This window comes from Temnothorax longispinosus, chromosome 8 (assembly GCF_030848805.1).
Source record: "Temnothorax longispinosus isolate EJ_2023e chromosome 8, Tlon_JGU_v1, whole genome shotgun sequence".
Taxonomy (NCBI): Eukaryota; Metazoa; Arthropoda; class Insecta; order Hymenoptera; family Formicidae; genus Temnothorax; species Temnothorax longispinosus.
Window position 1 is genome coordinate 572,971 of NC_092365.1, and position 13,092 is coordinate 586,062.

General features: G+C 39.9%; 2 protein-coding genes across 3 annotated transcripts; one reads left to right on the forward strand and one right to left on the reverse strand.

Moving 5' to 3' along the window:
- The first annotated feature begins 6,780 nt into the window (after window positions 1–6,780).
- Cathd (cathepsin D) lies at window positions 6,781–10,128 on the forward strand. Its single transcript, XM_071786663.1, has 8 exons — window positions 6,781–7,012; window positions 7,734–7,981; window positions 8,465–8,583; window positions 8,721–8,920; window positions 9,024–9,146; window positions 9,227–9,371; window positions 9,490–9,582; window positions 9,664–10,128. The coding sequence occupies exons 1-8, from the start codon at window positions 6,951–6,953 to the stop codon at window positions 9,817–9,819; spliced, it is 1,146 nt and encodes a 381-aa protein (XP_071642764.1). The 5' UTR covers window positions 6,781–6,950; the 3' UTR covers window positions 9,820–10,128.
- Window positions 10,129–10,584: 456 nt separating this feature from the next.
- On the reverse strand, window positions 10,585–12,961 carry Coq3 (ubiquinone biosynthesis protein COQ3, mitochondrial). Of its 2 annotated transcripts, none has more exons than XM_071786664.1 (5): window positions 12,804–12,961; window positions 12,018–12,103; window positions 11,364–11,853; window positions 11,105–11,285; window positions 10,585–10,928 (listed from the first exon to the last, which is right to left on the reverse strand). In XM_071786664.1, exons 2-5 carry the CDS (start codon window positions 12,071–12,073, stop codon window positions 10,801–10,803), a joined length of 855 nt encoding a protein of 284 aa, XP_071642765.1. In that variant the 5' UTR covers window positions 12,074–12,103; window positions 12,804–12,961; the 3' UTR covers window positions 10,585–10,800. The 2 variants fall into 2 exon arrangements, with proteins under 2 accessions (XP_071642765.1, XP_071642766.1); XM_071786665.1 differs by lacking the exon at window positions 12,804–12,961 and adding an exon at window positions 12,644–12,788.
- Between the last annotated feature and the right edge of the window lie 131 nt (window positions 12,962–13,092).

Sequence of the window (13,092 nt, forward strand, 5' to 3'; positions counted from 1 at the left end):
TATAAAAAATTGTGAAGTCTACCTGTAGTGTTAGCATGGCAGAACGACTCAGATATTGTATCAAATAGCTGGTAGTTGTACTATCCGATCGAAAAAAAAAAAAATAAAGCTATTCCAATAGAGTTACGACTGATAATTGTCGCCGTCGGAAGAGAGATGGCTAGTTTTTTTCCTTTTCCGTTCATCGACTGCGAATTATTAATCTAAACAAAAACTAAAAATATCACGAGGCGCAGTTGCAGGGCAAAAGACACATAAATCAGTGATCAGATGCGGTACGTGAAGAAGAACCTACGATGGTTACCCAATTAATATACATAACAATTGCATGGGGCAATCAATATCGTTTAGGGCTACATTCATTATGGCGATTATTTAAGGATACCATGTACTTCCAGCGCCAGCGAGGTATCGTCGTGACGGCGACACCACATAACGCGCGCAGGATAATACTGTAGTGCACTTTAGAGGTGTCGAGCGAACAGCTCTACGATAAACAATTACGCCACTAAATTTACGGTGTAAGTGAAAAATAGACCAGTATGAACTTAGTCTTACCGGTATATTTGCTGCGCACTTTACCTAATACGGTCAACTAACATGCCAAAGAGTCAAAACACAAGAATACTTTGCATTACAAAAGACAATTTTAAAGGTAAGTGTTGAGAGGTCATGTCTTTTTCGTTCTTTTTTTTGTTCTGCCCAATAGTATGCTCTCCCTCCTAATCTCCGTTCCCCCTGAGCCGTATGTGTCTTCTTAGCGATTTCTTCGCTTTTCGGAGTGCCTTAGACACCTGATCCTATAACGACAGAGTATGTCAAGGATAACATGATAGTTTCTCATATACGGACTGCGCTTATCGGCGGGCATACGGTTGCTTGTATTTTTGGTAAAATTGGCCAATTATTACCACATGTGTAAAACACAGAGTAGATGATAGTCTCTGTTATGACATGGCGATGATTTAAAGGTATTTGGGATGTTTTGGAATATGTGGAGCAAATGGGCAAGGAAGAAAGTAGGGATTTAGGAGGAAAATAAGTTGTTCGGGCTTGAGGATAGGCAAATAAACAAGTTATGCGCTCTTATAGAGGAGGACATGGACTGACAAAGGTCAAGATAGAAATAGATAAAACGTCTTGATTCGGGGTACGGATTCACATAGTCGTAGCCGATCATATTAAAGTTCCTACAATACAATGCCACACGTTGTGGGTAGTACTTTTTATCGACACGCTTTCTTGATAAACGCCGCAAGGGCATGAAAAGCAAAAACCAGATGGATATTAATGGGAGAATCCAGATTAAGCGGTAGTGTGAGGTAAGCAATCTCTACTGAAATATCTTGACCAACAGATGGTCCTAGCAGACTGATGTTCGGACAAACCAGATATCTTGAACTTCGGTATAAAATAATGTTTATATTAACAGGGCGTTTATAATGTTCAAATGGCACGTGCGTCCCAGCGTCCATCTACTAATATTAAGAGAGTAATAAAAGCGATTTGTGTCCTGTGATCAAAGTGATCAATGATAATTATCCATTTACTATTGAATGTCTTCTTTTTTTTTTTAGTTTCGTCTCAATTACGAGATCTTAGGTATCTATTTATTCTACTCTGAGCACAAAGATGGCTAAGGCCTTATACGGGATTATTGGTATTATCCGCCTTCTACGGTTTATTCCAAGTAATTAAATACCGCGATGACTCTAGGACGAAAGGCGATCAAGCAGTCTCTTGATGATCACAAACTTAGACAAAGAACTAGTGTGGCCTTCATATATTCGTCCTCCACAGTTCACAGTTCTTCCGGATTTATCTGCTTTTGACACCAGCTCCACTTGTCGACTGCACATGCATGCGCTGTGGTTTTATCTTATACGGTCTGTCAGACATTTGCTCAGAGTGGTGACTAAGGAGGGCGATATTACACACGTTTTACAATGCTAATATTTTGGCACGAGATGACTTTTGTCTAGTAGGCACAAGTCAGACCCAGCGTCTTTGCGCTATTCCCGGACAGGACGTCAGTCAATTCTTGCCCTTACCCGCTTTCGGTCCGACCCATCGTGCGCAGTCTGAAACCTAGTCGGAGAGATTGCATAGCATCGTCATACCCATGGCGCATCACTTCATCTACAATGAGTGTCGAGCACAATGTTGTACACGGCCAAACCCTGACATTTTGAGAGGTAGAGCGCTCGGTTGAGCATGGAAGTTACAAGCTAAGGAAAAGATTAAAAAAAAACCCAGTCATGGGAAGGCGTACTGCGAAGCAGCGTTAAGGACGGGCGAGAGTACACAAAATTCAAACGGAGATTCAAGGCCCGACATGCCACATTAATTTCACTGGGAACGGGCAAAATACTGGCCGCGAGTTCGCTCGTGCTTGTTATCTAATTGTCCAAGAGTCTCCAACTTCAAAAATTAAACGAGTTTTATTGAAGCGACATTATGCCGCGTCCGTTTGTTGAGCGCGCCTCGTTAAATTGTCTCTACAACGAAGGGTGAAATAGATAACGCGTGGATATCGCTATGTACACCGACCCGCGTTGTTCTGAGTAAGCACCATTTACCCGCCACCCCCATCGTGAACTGTTGGGGGGAGGCCCTCAACATGTGCGCTGTCCTCCTGGCCTCGCGATGGTAAGACTGCACGACGTTGACAGTAGTAGCGTACAGGGCCCAACGCCGGTGCATGACAAGACGGCTGGCGGGCAGCGTCGGAGGTCAGGGACTGAGTCACTGATATAGCGTACATATCACGGCCCTCGCGGATATCGGACAAGGATGGAGTAATGGGGGACATGTTTGTAAGAGGGAAAAGAAGGAGAAGGACTTAAGAATTACAAATAAAAAAGATAGCAGCGACAGGCCACGGGCGGGGCTCGAATGATCGCGAGGGACGGTAGTACGAGAGCTGGAATTCTGCTGCGATCACGCGCCGCCGAATATGCGGTCCGATGCACAACATTAGAGGAACTCGGGGTAGCGATGCGCAGAAGGGGAGTGGATATCCTGGGAGATTAAAATACTAGGGACAAAAGGGGGAGAAATTTTAGAGAAGTGCGCGGACTGCGACCGTCGGAACAGAGCGAAGGACTGAGCGATGTATAACGAATTGATGACGTGACAGTTTTCGGCGAGATGAGAGAGGATAGTTGAATAACTACAGCTCTGAGAGTGCTTATGTATGTAGATGCTTATGAGTGTGAGAGAGGAGAGAGCTCACGGAGTTAGGCATGAAACGGCGAGAGGGCGCGAGAATTGAAAGAGGCAAGCGCGAAAGGAGCGCAGGCGGGCAGACTATGGACAGGTTTTGGCGATACGAGGACAATAAAGAAATGGCAATTCGGCCGGCACGCGAGGCGCACGGCGACCCGCGAAAGTGGGTCGCCGCGGTCCTGGCGCCGACGTCGGCGTCGGCGTCGGCGTCAGGGCGCCCCGTCCTGCCGCCTCGGAGGAGGAGAACCTCCTCGCGTCTGACATAAGAAAACGCGCGCGCGACCGGATGGATTCCGGTCTCGCCAAGTTCGGTTCTACGTTCGCGGGGGAAGAGGGGAAAGAGGACGGGCATGCATCTTCGATACATCGGCGATGCTCCTGTTCTTTCTCTCTTTCTCTCCTTTGCTCCTCTTTCTTCGTCTTTATCTCGCACGCATGACGCGCGTCGTACGTTTTTCTCTGTACCTTTACTCGTTGACACCGTCTCCAGCGGATGATCACACACGGTACAACAGACTCGCCTTCCTCTCCGATCCTGGGTGTGCGTGCGTGCGCGTGTATGGCCGTAAGCGAGGTCCGGCGAACGCCGTTTATTTTAAGCGCGCGCGGGCGCGATATTTTCTCGATACCACGACAACGAGGCGAACGCGAGGTTGAGGGTGAGGGTGACGGCGACGGCGACGGCGACGGTGACGGCGACAGCCGGGGATTTCGGCGCGATGGCGAACGATCCTGCGAACGGGCCGATTGACGGTGATCGGGATCGTTTCCTGGACGCTGCCACTGCCTCGGGAACACTCGGGAAAATTTTGGGCTCGCTGGCTTCACGGGGGCCGAAAGAGAGGAACCGACAACTTCACGACAACTTCTCGACAACCATCGACAACTACGGGCTCGGGACTGAGAGCACGGCCAGTCGCCAGTCGTCGCCGCGCGATGCCGGCTCGCGATTGGTTCGCCAGCAGGGTCTTCTATCAGGGTCTTCTATCGGACCGGCATGCACCGCGCGAGGCGACGCGCGAGAAACAAACGCGCGCCCCTCGACTTCGAGAAATCGGAGTAATCGGACGGGTTCACGCGATTCACCGGCGCAGTCGCGGCATTCGCGCCAGCGCCGGCGGCGGGCAATTTGTTTTCGTCTCCCAGGGCCGCGATTCTGTAACTAATGTAAAAAGCGGGAAACACAGACTTTTGCATAACGCATAATTCATGAGCATAAGAAAATTGATTGGTCTATTTCCTTATGCACATATGCATGTGGACCACGCAATTTTCTTATGCTTACGCATTATGCGTTGTGCAGAAAAGTGTGTGCTCCCCGCTTAAGGTCTATCCAGACAAACTTGCATAGGTGCACAACCATATGCATAAAGAAACGGCGTGGTCTATTTCCTTATGCACATGCATATGGACCACGCACGTCTCTTATGCTTATGTTTATGCGCTATGCAAGTTTGTCTGGATTGACCTTTAAGGGCCAAAGCACATAACATATAACATGGAGTAGCGATATACGACGGTCGTAGTCCCCGACCTGACAGATCAGGATTCAGGATACGCCAAAGCTTGTGCATTACTTACGTCCACGACTACGACTGTCATATGTGCTTTGGTCCTAACTCGTTATATGCAGTATCGTTATCATTATATTGTCGTTGCACAGTTTTTTTGCCATAAATAGTATACCTGCGCAACCCAACATAACGATAACGATATTGCATAATGAGTTATAAGAATCGCGCCCCTGCGGCGACCGGCTCGCTTTAAGCCCGTTATTTCGAATCGATCCGTAATTTGTATTTGACCTCGGAACAAAATTCTATCCATGAATTTATTATGCCGCTCCGTACTCTTTGACACACATTTTAACATATTCTATTATGTTCTATTACATTTTGTCATATTCTCTCATATTCTATATTTTCTTATTTGGGTGCTATTAAAAAAGAACATATATATAGTTCGTACATTTTCTACATTTGTTATTGTAGTTATAAGTTCATATTCCAAAAATAGAAACTAATAAAAAGAATATTTTATCATGACCTAACGAGAGTGCTCTTTCCATTTTCAGTCCGGCAATACAGTCAACTTCTTATTTCCATGTAATATATGCCATTGCACCTGGGGCCCGATTCTCTAACGACAAACGTATGCGTAAACTCATCTGCTCTAACAGAAAAGCTGCAAGCTTATTGGCTAAAAACTATGCGATAGCCAATCACGTTGCAGCCTTTCTGTTAGAGCAGAGTTTGCGCATACGTTTCTCGTTAGAGAATCGGGCCCCTGCTCGATACAGAAATCAAAAGGTCGACATATATTTTGTATACATACCTAAAATATATATAGATTATATTATATATAGATAGTCAAATCTATCGAAAACAGAATTTGAAACTATTCACTCATGCAAATTTTATCGGTAGAATGTCAGCAGAAATATAGCAGTATATATATATATATATATATATATATATATATATATATATATATATATATATATATATATATATATACTCTCTAAATCTGAATCAGTGAATAGTCACTGATATCAGTGTGAATGTAAGGTATGCCACTGATTCATGAAAAGTGGCATACTTTACACCGATATCAGTGACTATTCACTGATTCAGATTTAGAGAGTATATATATTTAGCGACTGGTAATTGCTTAAAATGCTATATAGCAGTATATATTATATATATATACCAGTGGCTATAAATATACGCAACACGATTATATCGCGCCAGAAAATATTTAATGCTACATCAGCTACATGACATAGTTAAGATTTAAAGCCACGTGGAGGGCAAGCAACATTTCGAAATGATATATATAAACAAGGCAGCGGGCTGTATATATTTGCTCACAATCAGACAACGGGCGATAAGAAAGAAAACAGAAGGAATAAATATCCATATAAAAGAGGAAAGGTGAACTAGCGCAGCGTAGAAATTTCAAGCCGAAACGACTGTTCAAAGATAAAGCTATTATGTCGCAAACCAAGATAAAAAAAAGAGCCTCGTGGATGAAGAAGAAAATATCGGTGTTCTATCGCATATCGTCCTCTTCGTCAGCCTTATTAAAATTCAAACGCGCGCCGTTCGATAAGCAGAGACTCCCAATCTTGCCTTATCGGCGAGCCATAAGTTTCTGCGTGTCACTAATATGAATTTTTGCACAAGTTTCCGGCCCCCTGACCTTGGACGACGTTCGAACACTTTGTTCGCCGATAATTAACGTTTCAAGCTTGGATTGAGCGTCATTTGCAATCGCCCGGATCGTTTACAATCGCCCACTTATCCTATTGACGCAAACAACGTGTACTTTCGCGACGCAATTTCACCGCTTTCTCGTTAATCATTGGATTTATTTTAAGTGTATGCGCTAATGAAATATGCGCATACGCGAAACGCGATAATCTTAAAATTGATTAATGAAGAAATTTGTCGAGGCCGCTTTTCGAACGCTTCGCGCGCCGTCGCGTCGCCGCCCCCCAACCCTCGCGACGCGCATGCGCGCGCCCGCGCATGTGTATATAACGCGGCTGTTCGTCAATAAAGCGAGAGGTTTGGAGAGGTCTAGGCAAGATCGGGTTAGAGAGCTAAGAGAGCTGGTGACTCTCATTCTCCGTTGAACGTTCCGGTTGCGGTCCGATACTCCGATCCCGAAGGCTAAAGAATCTTGTCTGATTTTTGTAGCCACTGAGAAATTCGGAAAACATGCTTCGTCTCGTCGTGGCTGTCGTGGCACTCGCCGTGCTGATTGACGCGCAACTCCAAAGGTGAGTCCGCACGAACACGCGGATTTGCATTCCGCACACGTACCGCGCGATAAATACCGATTAGAGATCGTTTCAACTTCTTAGAATCGCGATATAACCTACGACGGTGGTCGGAATTGTAATTTTTCCTCGTCGGAGTAAAGCGGGCGAACAATAAGATGCTCTCGAGGATTCCTTTTGTGACGTCTTAAATGAGATCAGCGAGTCATAAGCGGAGTCGTTTGCATTTATACTGATTTGTAAATAGATGAATATAGGTAGCGGCCAGAGCTAATTCTTGTTCCTTTACTTATTGTTTATAAATAGGTACAATCAGCTCACTTTGAGTCATTTTCTTTTTATATAAAATTAACCTAGGATCCAATTTTGTTGAATTTTAATGGCTTTGTTTAAGATCTAGACTGTAAGTGTTGAATAACAGGTTCAGATATGCATAAGTCATAATTGAACTGATTATCAAATTTAGTTAAAGATTTAGGTTCATATAATTAAGCGTTTCTCTAATATCTTTTGTATTTGCATTGCACAAGAAGCTTTCTTTTAGATTAAATTTCATGACTCATGCAGTTTTCATGACTCATTGTTTTTAGAACGAATACCACTTGCGACAACAAAGACATTTATATATAAGTTTATTATCTGTATACATACATCTCTTATAAATATCTTCACTAATATATATGTGTACGATATGATAGAATGTTCTTTATGTTGTTTTAAGAATTCCATTACACAAGACGGTTTCCATTCGAAATACTTTGAGAGAGGCTGGCACCGAGTTCGAACAACTTCGTTTGACTAAGGCGAATGTTGGCACACCAGAACCTCTGTCTAATTATATGGATGCTCAGTACTATGGCGTTATCACGATTGGTACCCCGCCACAAGAGTTTAAAGTGATCTTCGACACTGGTTCCTCTAATCTCTGGGTACCATCCAAACAGTGCAGCTTTACCAACATTGCTTGCTGTAAGTATATCACACAATGTCACTATTTCTTTTTATTATTCTATTATATATATATATAATTTCATAATATTATTCCAATTTAAGTAATTTTAATTGCTTTTTGTTTATAATTGAGGTCGAGTAAAAATGTCGACTAAAAATAAAGCTATAGAACTGTAGTCTGTTTTTACCTGCATTTGAAGTAAAATCTTAAAACGTCTTAAAAAAAGTAGCACTTTTAAAAATTAAAATCACTGGTAAGGTAAATATTGGAGCTGAGTTTCACAATTTCTTTGCAGTCTTGTTTATGTGATTTATCACGCTTATTCTAAAGATACAAATGACCTTTGACACAAGATAGCTTACATATTAAAGCAAAAAATATCAATATAAATCCATCTGATGATTTAAACTACTGTCAATTATATATTTAGATTAATAAGGAAATTGATTTCTAAAATCTTTAATATCAACTGATGTAATTTTATTCACTATTTTTCGCAGTGTTACATCATAAATATAATAGCAAAGCATCCAGCACATACCAGCCTAATGGTACTCCATTCGCCATTCAGTACGGTTCTGGTAGTCTGTCTGGGTACTTATCTACCGACACAGTGAACGTGAGTTATCGTCGAGCAAACAGTCTGATATAGTTCCACAACTACAGTCATAGTTTATAAAATATCCCTAAAAAATACACATATTGTTACTATATTCTTTGAATTGGAACACTTTATTAATATCACGTTGTTTGTAGGTTGCTGGTCTTAAAGTTAAGAACCAAACGTTTGCGGAAGCGGTAAAAGAACCGGGACTTACTTTCGTCGCTGCGAAATTCGACGGTATATTGGGAATGGGTTACTCCACGATATCCGTTGACGGAGTGACTCCTGTCTTCTATAACATGGTCAAACAACGCTTGGTGCCGCAACCTGTTTTCAGTTTCTATCTAAATCGGTACGTATCTTCTTTTCGTACGCGTCGCGCGCATCTAAACATATTTTTTTCAATCAAATAGTCTTTCCACGTTGTAATATAAAAAAATATACAATCTGTACAGAGATCCCTCGGCTAAGGTGGGCGGTGAAATGATATTGGGTGGCTCCGATCCTAATTATTACGAAGGCAGGTTCACATATGTTCCTGTTACCCGTAAAGGATACTGGCAATTTACTATGGATAAGTGCGTGATTATTTTCTAAATTATATATCACACAATTATGGATCGTATGTCAGCAAATTGTTAACATCATCACATTGTAGGATCATAGTGGGAAATCGTGAATTCTGCGCAAATGGCTGCCAAGCTATCGCCGATACGGGCACCTCCCTCATAGCTGGACCAACGTCGGAAATTAATGCTATTAACAAACTGATTGGAGCTACTTCCATTTCTGGAGAGGCAATAGTAAGTAATCGATCATATTTTTTGCAATGGTAGCTTTCAACAATATATTAAATAAATTAATAAATACTTGATAAGTTATTGATTACCAGTATGGAGTAACATTAACTATCATTTAAAGGTGGACTGTAACCTGATTTCTCAACTGCCTACGATCAATTTCGTCCTAGGCGGTAAGAAATTCGCTCTCACTGGTGAGGATTATATCCTTAAGGTGAATATCATGGCTCATATGTTTAAATTATTTTTAAATTTTTTAGAACAGAAATATCACGTCACTATTAATTTTCCGTAGGTCACATCATACGGACAGACGATGTGCTTGAGCGGCTTCATGGGTCTGGATATGCCTGGAGACCCATTATGGATTTTAGGCGATGTATTTATTGGTCCGTATTACACCGAATTTGACCTGGGAAACAACCGAGTAGGATTCGCTAAAGCAAAATAAATATCGATTGCCTTCTCATGAAGTTACCGTTAGATGCTAGAAGATCTAAATGCCAACTTTGTGAATAATCAAGTAAAATTTTTTTAAAGCATTGACTCCTATGTGCTTATTAATGCCTTGTAATTTTTCCATGCGGTACGTTGTTAGACGAATATGTATGTGATATTTTAGAAAGTTAGACCAAAGATATGCGATATTGTTTCTATCGACAATGTGGTATATTCTTTTCTTTCTACATAGAATTGTACTATTGCAAGGTTATATATTGAAACAATTAAGTCTATTACAATAAAATAAGTATTCTTTTCATATATCGTATATTGACTTTTCACATATCATATGTCAATCCTCTCCAATTTTATATATTATTTCAAAAAGTTTCATGTTATAAAAGTGAAGTATGTAAATACTTAATATTATGATAAATGTATCAACTTGCGAATTATAAGTGTATAAAAAATATTCATAGCTATCGCATTATTTTATATTTCTAAAATTAGCATTTGCCAATTACGTGAGCATTAATAAATAGTTTCTATAACGCAAAATATAAATATGAATTGTAAAATAAATTATGAACAAAAGCATTTGACGTGTATCAAATCTTTTACTGCGGGAAGTTTCGACGTAACTGTAGACGCTCAGCAGTCTAAGAGTTACAATATTTAGTTTCTAAGCAATCATTAATGAAATAAAGTACCTACAGGCGTTAATAGAATTTACAAAGAAACTTCGGCAACCTAACAATTCTTAAAAATCTAAAACTGGTTTTGAACTTTCATTTTTATTTAAACGTATTATCTCACAGAATATCATTCCTTATACCCGATTTTCTATCAGGTTGCATACAAGTATATGTATAAGCATATAGTAGGAATCCTTAACACATGTACAGTATTCAATTACAATTATTTCCTAACCGGTAAATAATAAAAATATATCACTCTGTATTTAGTAACAAGAAGAATCACTTTCTAAAAACTACACACCAGTTTTTGTTTGCTTGATTGCATGAAGTCCATAAAAAATTGCCGTACACGACGACCAAGACCACTGTTTCGTCAATGGGTTAAGTTTCATCCCATGCATTAATCTCGTCTTGCATCCATCTATAAGAAAAAAGTTCAAAAAACTATGTAGAAGTGCGCAATGTGCAGGAGCGGCCGCATGCAATTGTTACGGATTTGTTACAATCACACAGATATTATCTTTATACAACGAAAGAAAATTATCAGAATAATTTTGATAATTTTCTTATAGAATTAACAACAGAGATAAAACTTACAATTGTCTAATATACGTTGAACTTCGTGCGGAGCGATAAATTTACTCCATTCATGAGTACCACGAGGTATTCTTCTGAAAATATATTCACCTGCTACAATAAGAACCAACCAAGTTGGTAGAGTTTGATTTTGCGTTGTTATAAATATTGATCCGCCAGGTTTCATTATTTTCACGCATTCCTATAGAGAACATTCGTAAAATATTTAATTTTACGGTTATATTCAACAATTTTTATAACTTTTATTGTAATATTGTACCTTTAAAAATAGTTGCGGTTCTTCTACATGCTCCAGAACTTCAGAAGCTACAACAGCATCGTACGATTCTCCCTCTTTTTGGGAAAAGTCTTCCACGGTTGTCTGAATGTAATTCACTCTCTCTGATATACCAGGATCCAATTTTGCATGCTCTTTAGCAACATTTATTAATTCCGCCGATGCATCTATTCCAGTTACTTGCGCTCCTATTCTAGCTAAACGCTCAGCCAATATACCACCGCCGCAGCCAACGTCGACAATCTTGATCCCTTTCAGCGGAAGGGCTGGGTCCTGCATCTGAATTCCAGCGTTTGCCAATCCATCCCTCACAAACTGTATTCTAATCGGTGCGTATAAATGAAGATCGTAAAATGGACCGTTCTCATCCCACCAGTCATTCTTGAAGGTAGAAAAGTGTTCAATTTCATTAGAATTCACTGTCGACAACGATCTAGTGATTCTATTGACAGATATAGTATTTCTCGATAATCTGTAATAAGCAATGAATCCTTATTTCATTATATCCTTAGTTAAACAGGCATTTTTATGTAATATACTTATCTAAAGATTTTGTTACTTTATCCATACATTTTGAAGATAAAAAATATATGGATAAATAAACAAAATAAATTTCAAAGAAATTAGATATCATACCTGTTTTGGAAAATACTCGATGGTCCGATGAGACGTCTAAAAATGTTCCAAGCCATCGTGCATTCGATCACAATTGTATTTGCAGTCTAAAAAGTGTGGAGTTACATTAAGAACCATTTGACACGTAATAAAAATACATAGCAAGATACATCTAAAAATTACTATTTTTTAACTTTGCCAAGAAATAACTGGATCTTCCGCATAAAAAGATAGAGAAATAAAGTAAAGTTACATCCTCTACCTCAACGAAAGAGCAAAAGTCTTACATTAATGAAGTTTGTTTTGCCATGTGTTCGTGGCACAATTTCCTACCGCATGAAAGATGATATATTCATCATAAAAAATCTTTTTAACTTATACATATCCATACATTCCACACATCACAAAAGGTCTTGTTTTCTATTGCTGAACTGGTTGCACTACTCAGAGTTTATCTTTTTTACTCCACATTGGAAGAAAAAAGATAAACTCTGAATTAGTGCAGTTCAGCAATAGAAAACAGACTCAATGTACGCGAATAATCCGCCACTGGAATTTTATCGATAAATTTTGTTGTATTTCTGTCAATAATATTGTACATTTTGCCATAAATTCATTCTGCTATTAAATTTGTAGCAAACACTTGCCAGAATCTGTTTTCAATACCATATTTTGATCGTGTATAACGCATATTAGAGGTTAAGTAAAATAATAAAGATAAACGAAGCGAGAAAGAAGAATGGACATCGTGTGTTCAGATTTATTTATCTATATCTATCGAACATGCTGTTCGCACGTAATTTGCACCTCGCGATTTATGACAGATGCTGCCTTCTTCTTCTTTTATTTATTTATTTATTATGGCACCTGCCCTCGGTGAGGGGCGAGTCGGCGCGAGAGTCCAAAGTCCAAGATGCTTGCCTCTTCATATCTGAACTTTCTGCACTAGTGCGGGAAATGTACACTGAAACAGTTTTTATCTATCGCTAATCGCTACACCTATTATTCTATACATTACTGCATTGAGAATAATATATCTCTTGAATTTTTTATTTAAATCATCTTTTTAATAATGTATCTTGTAACTGAATTTTCT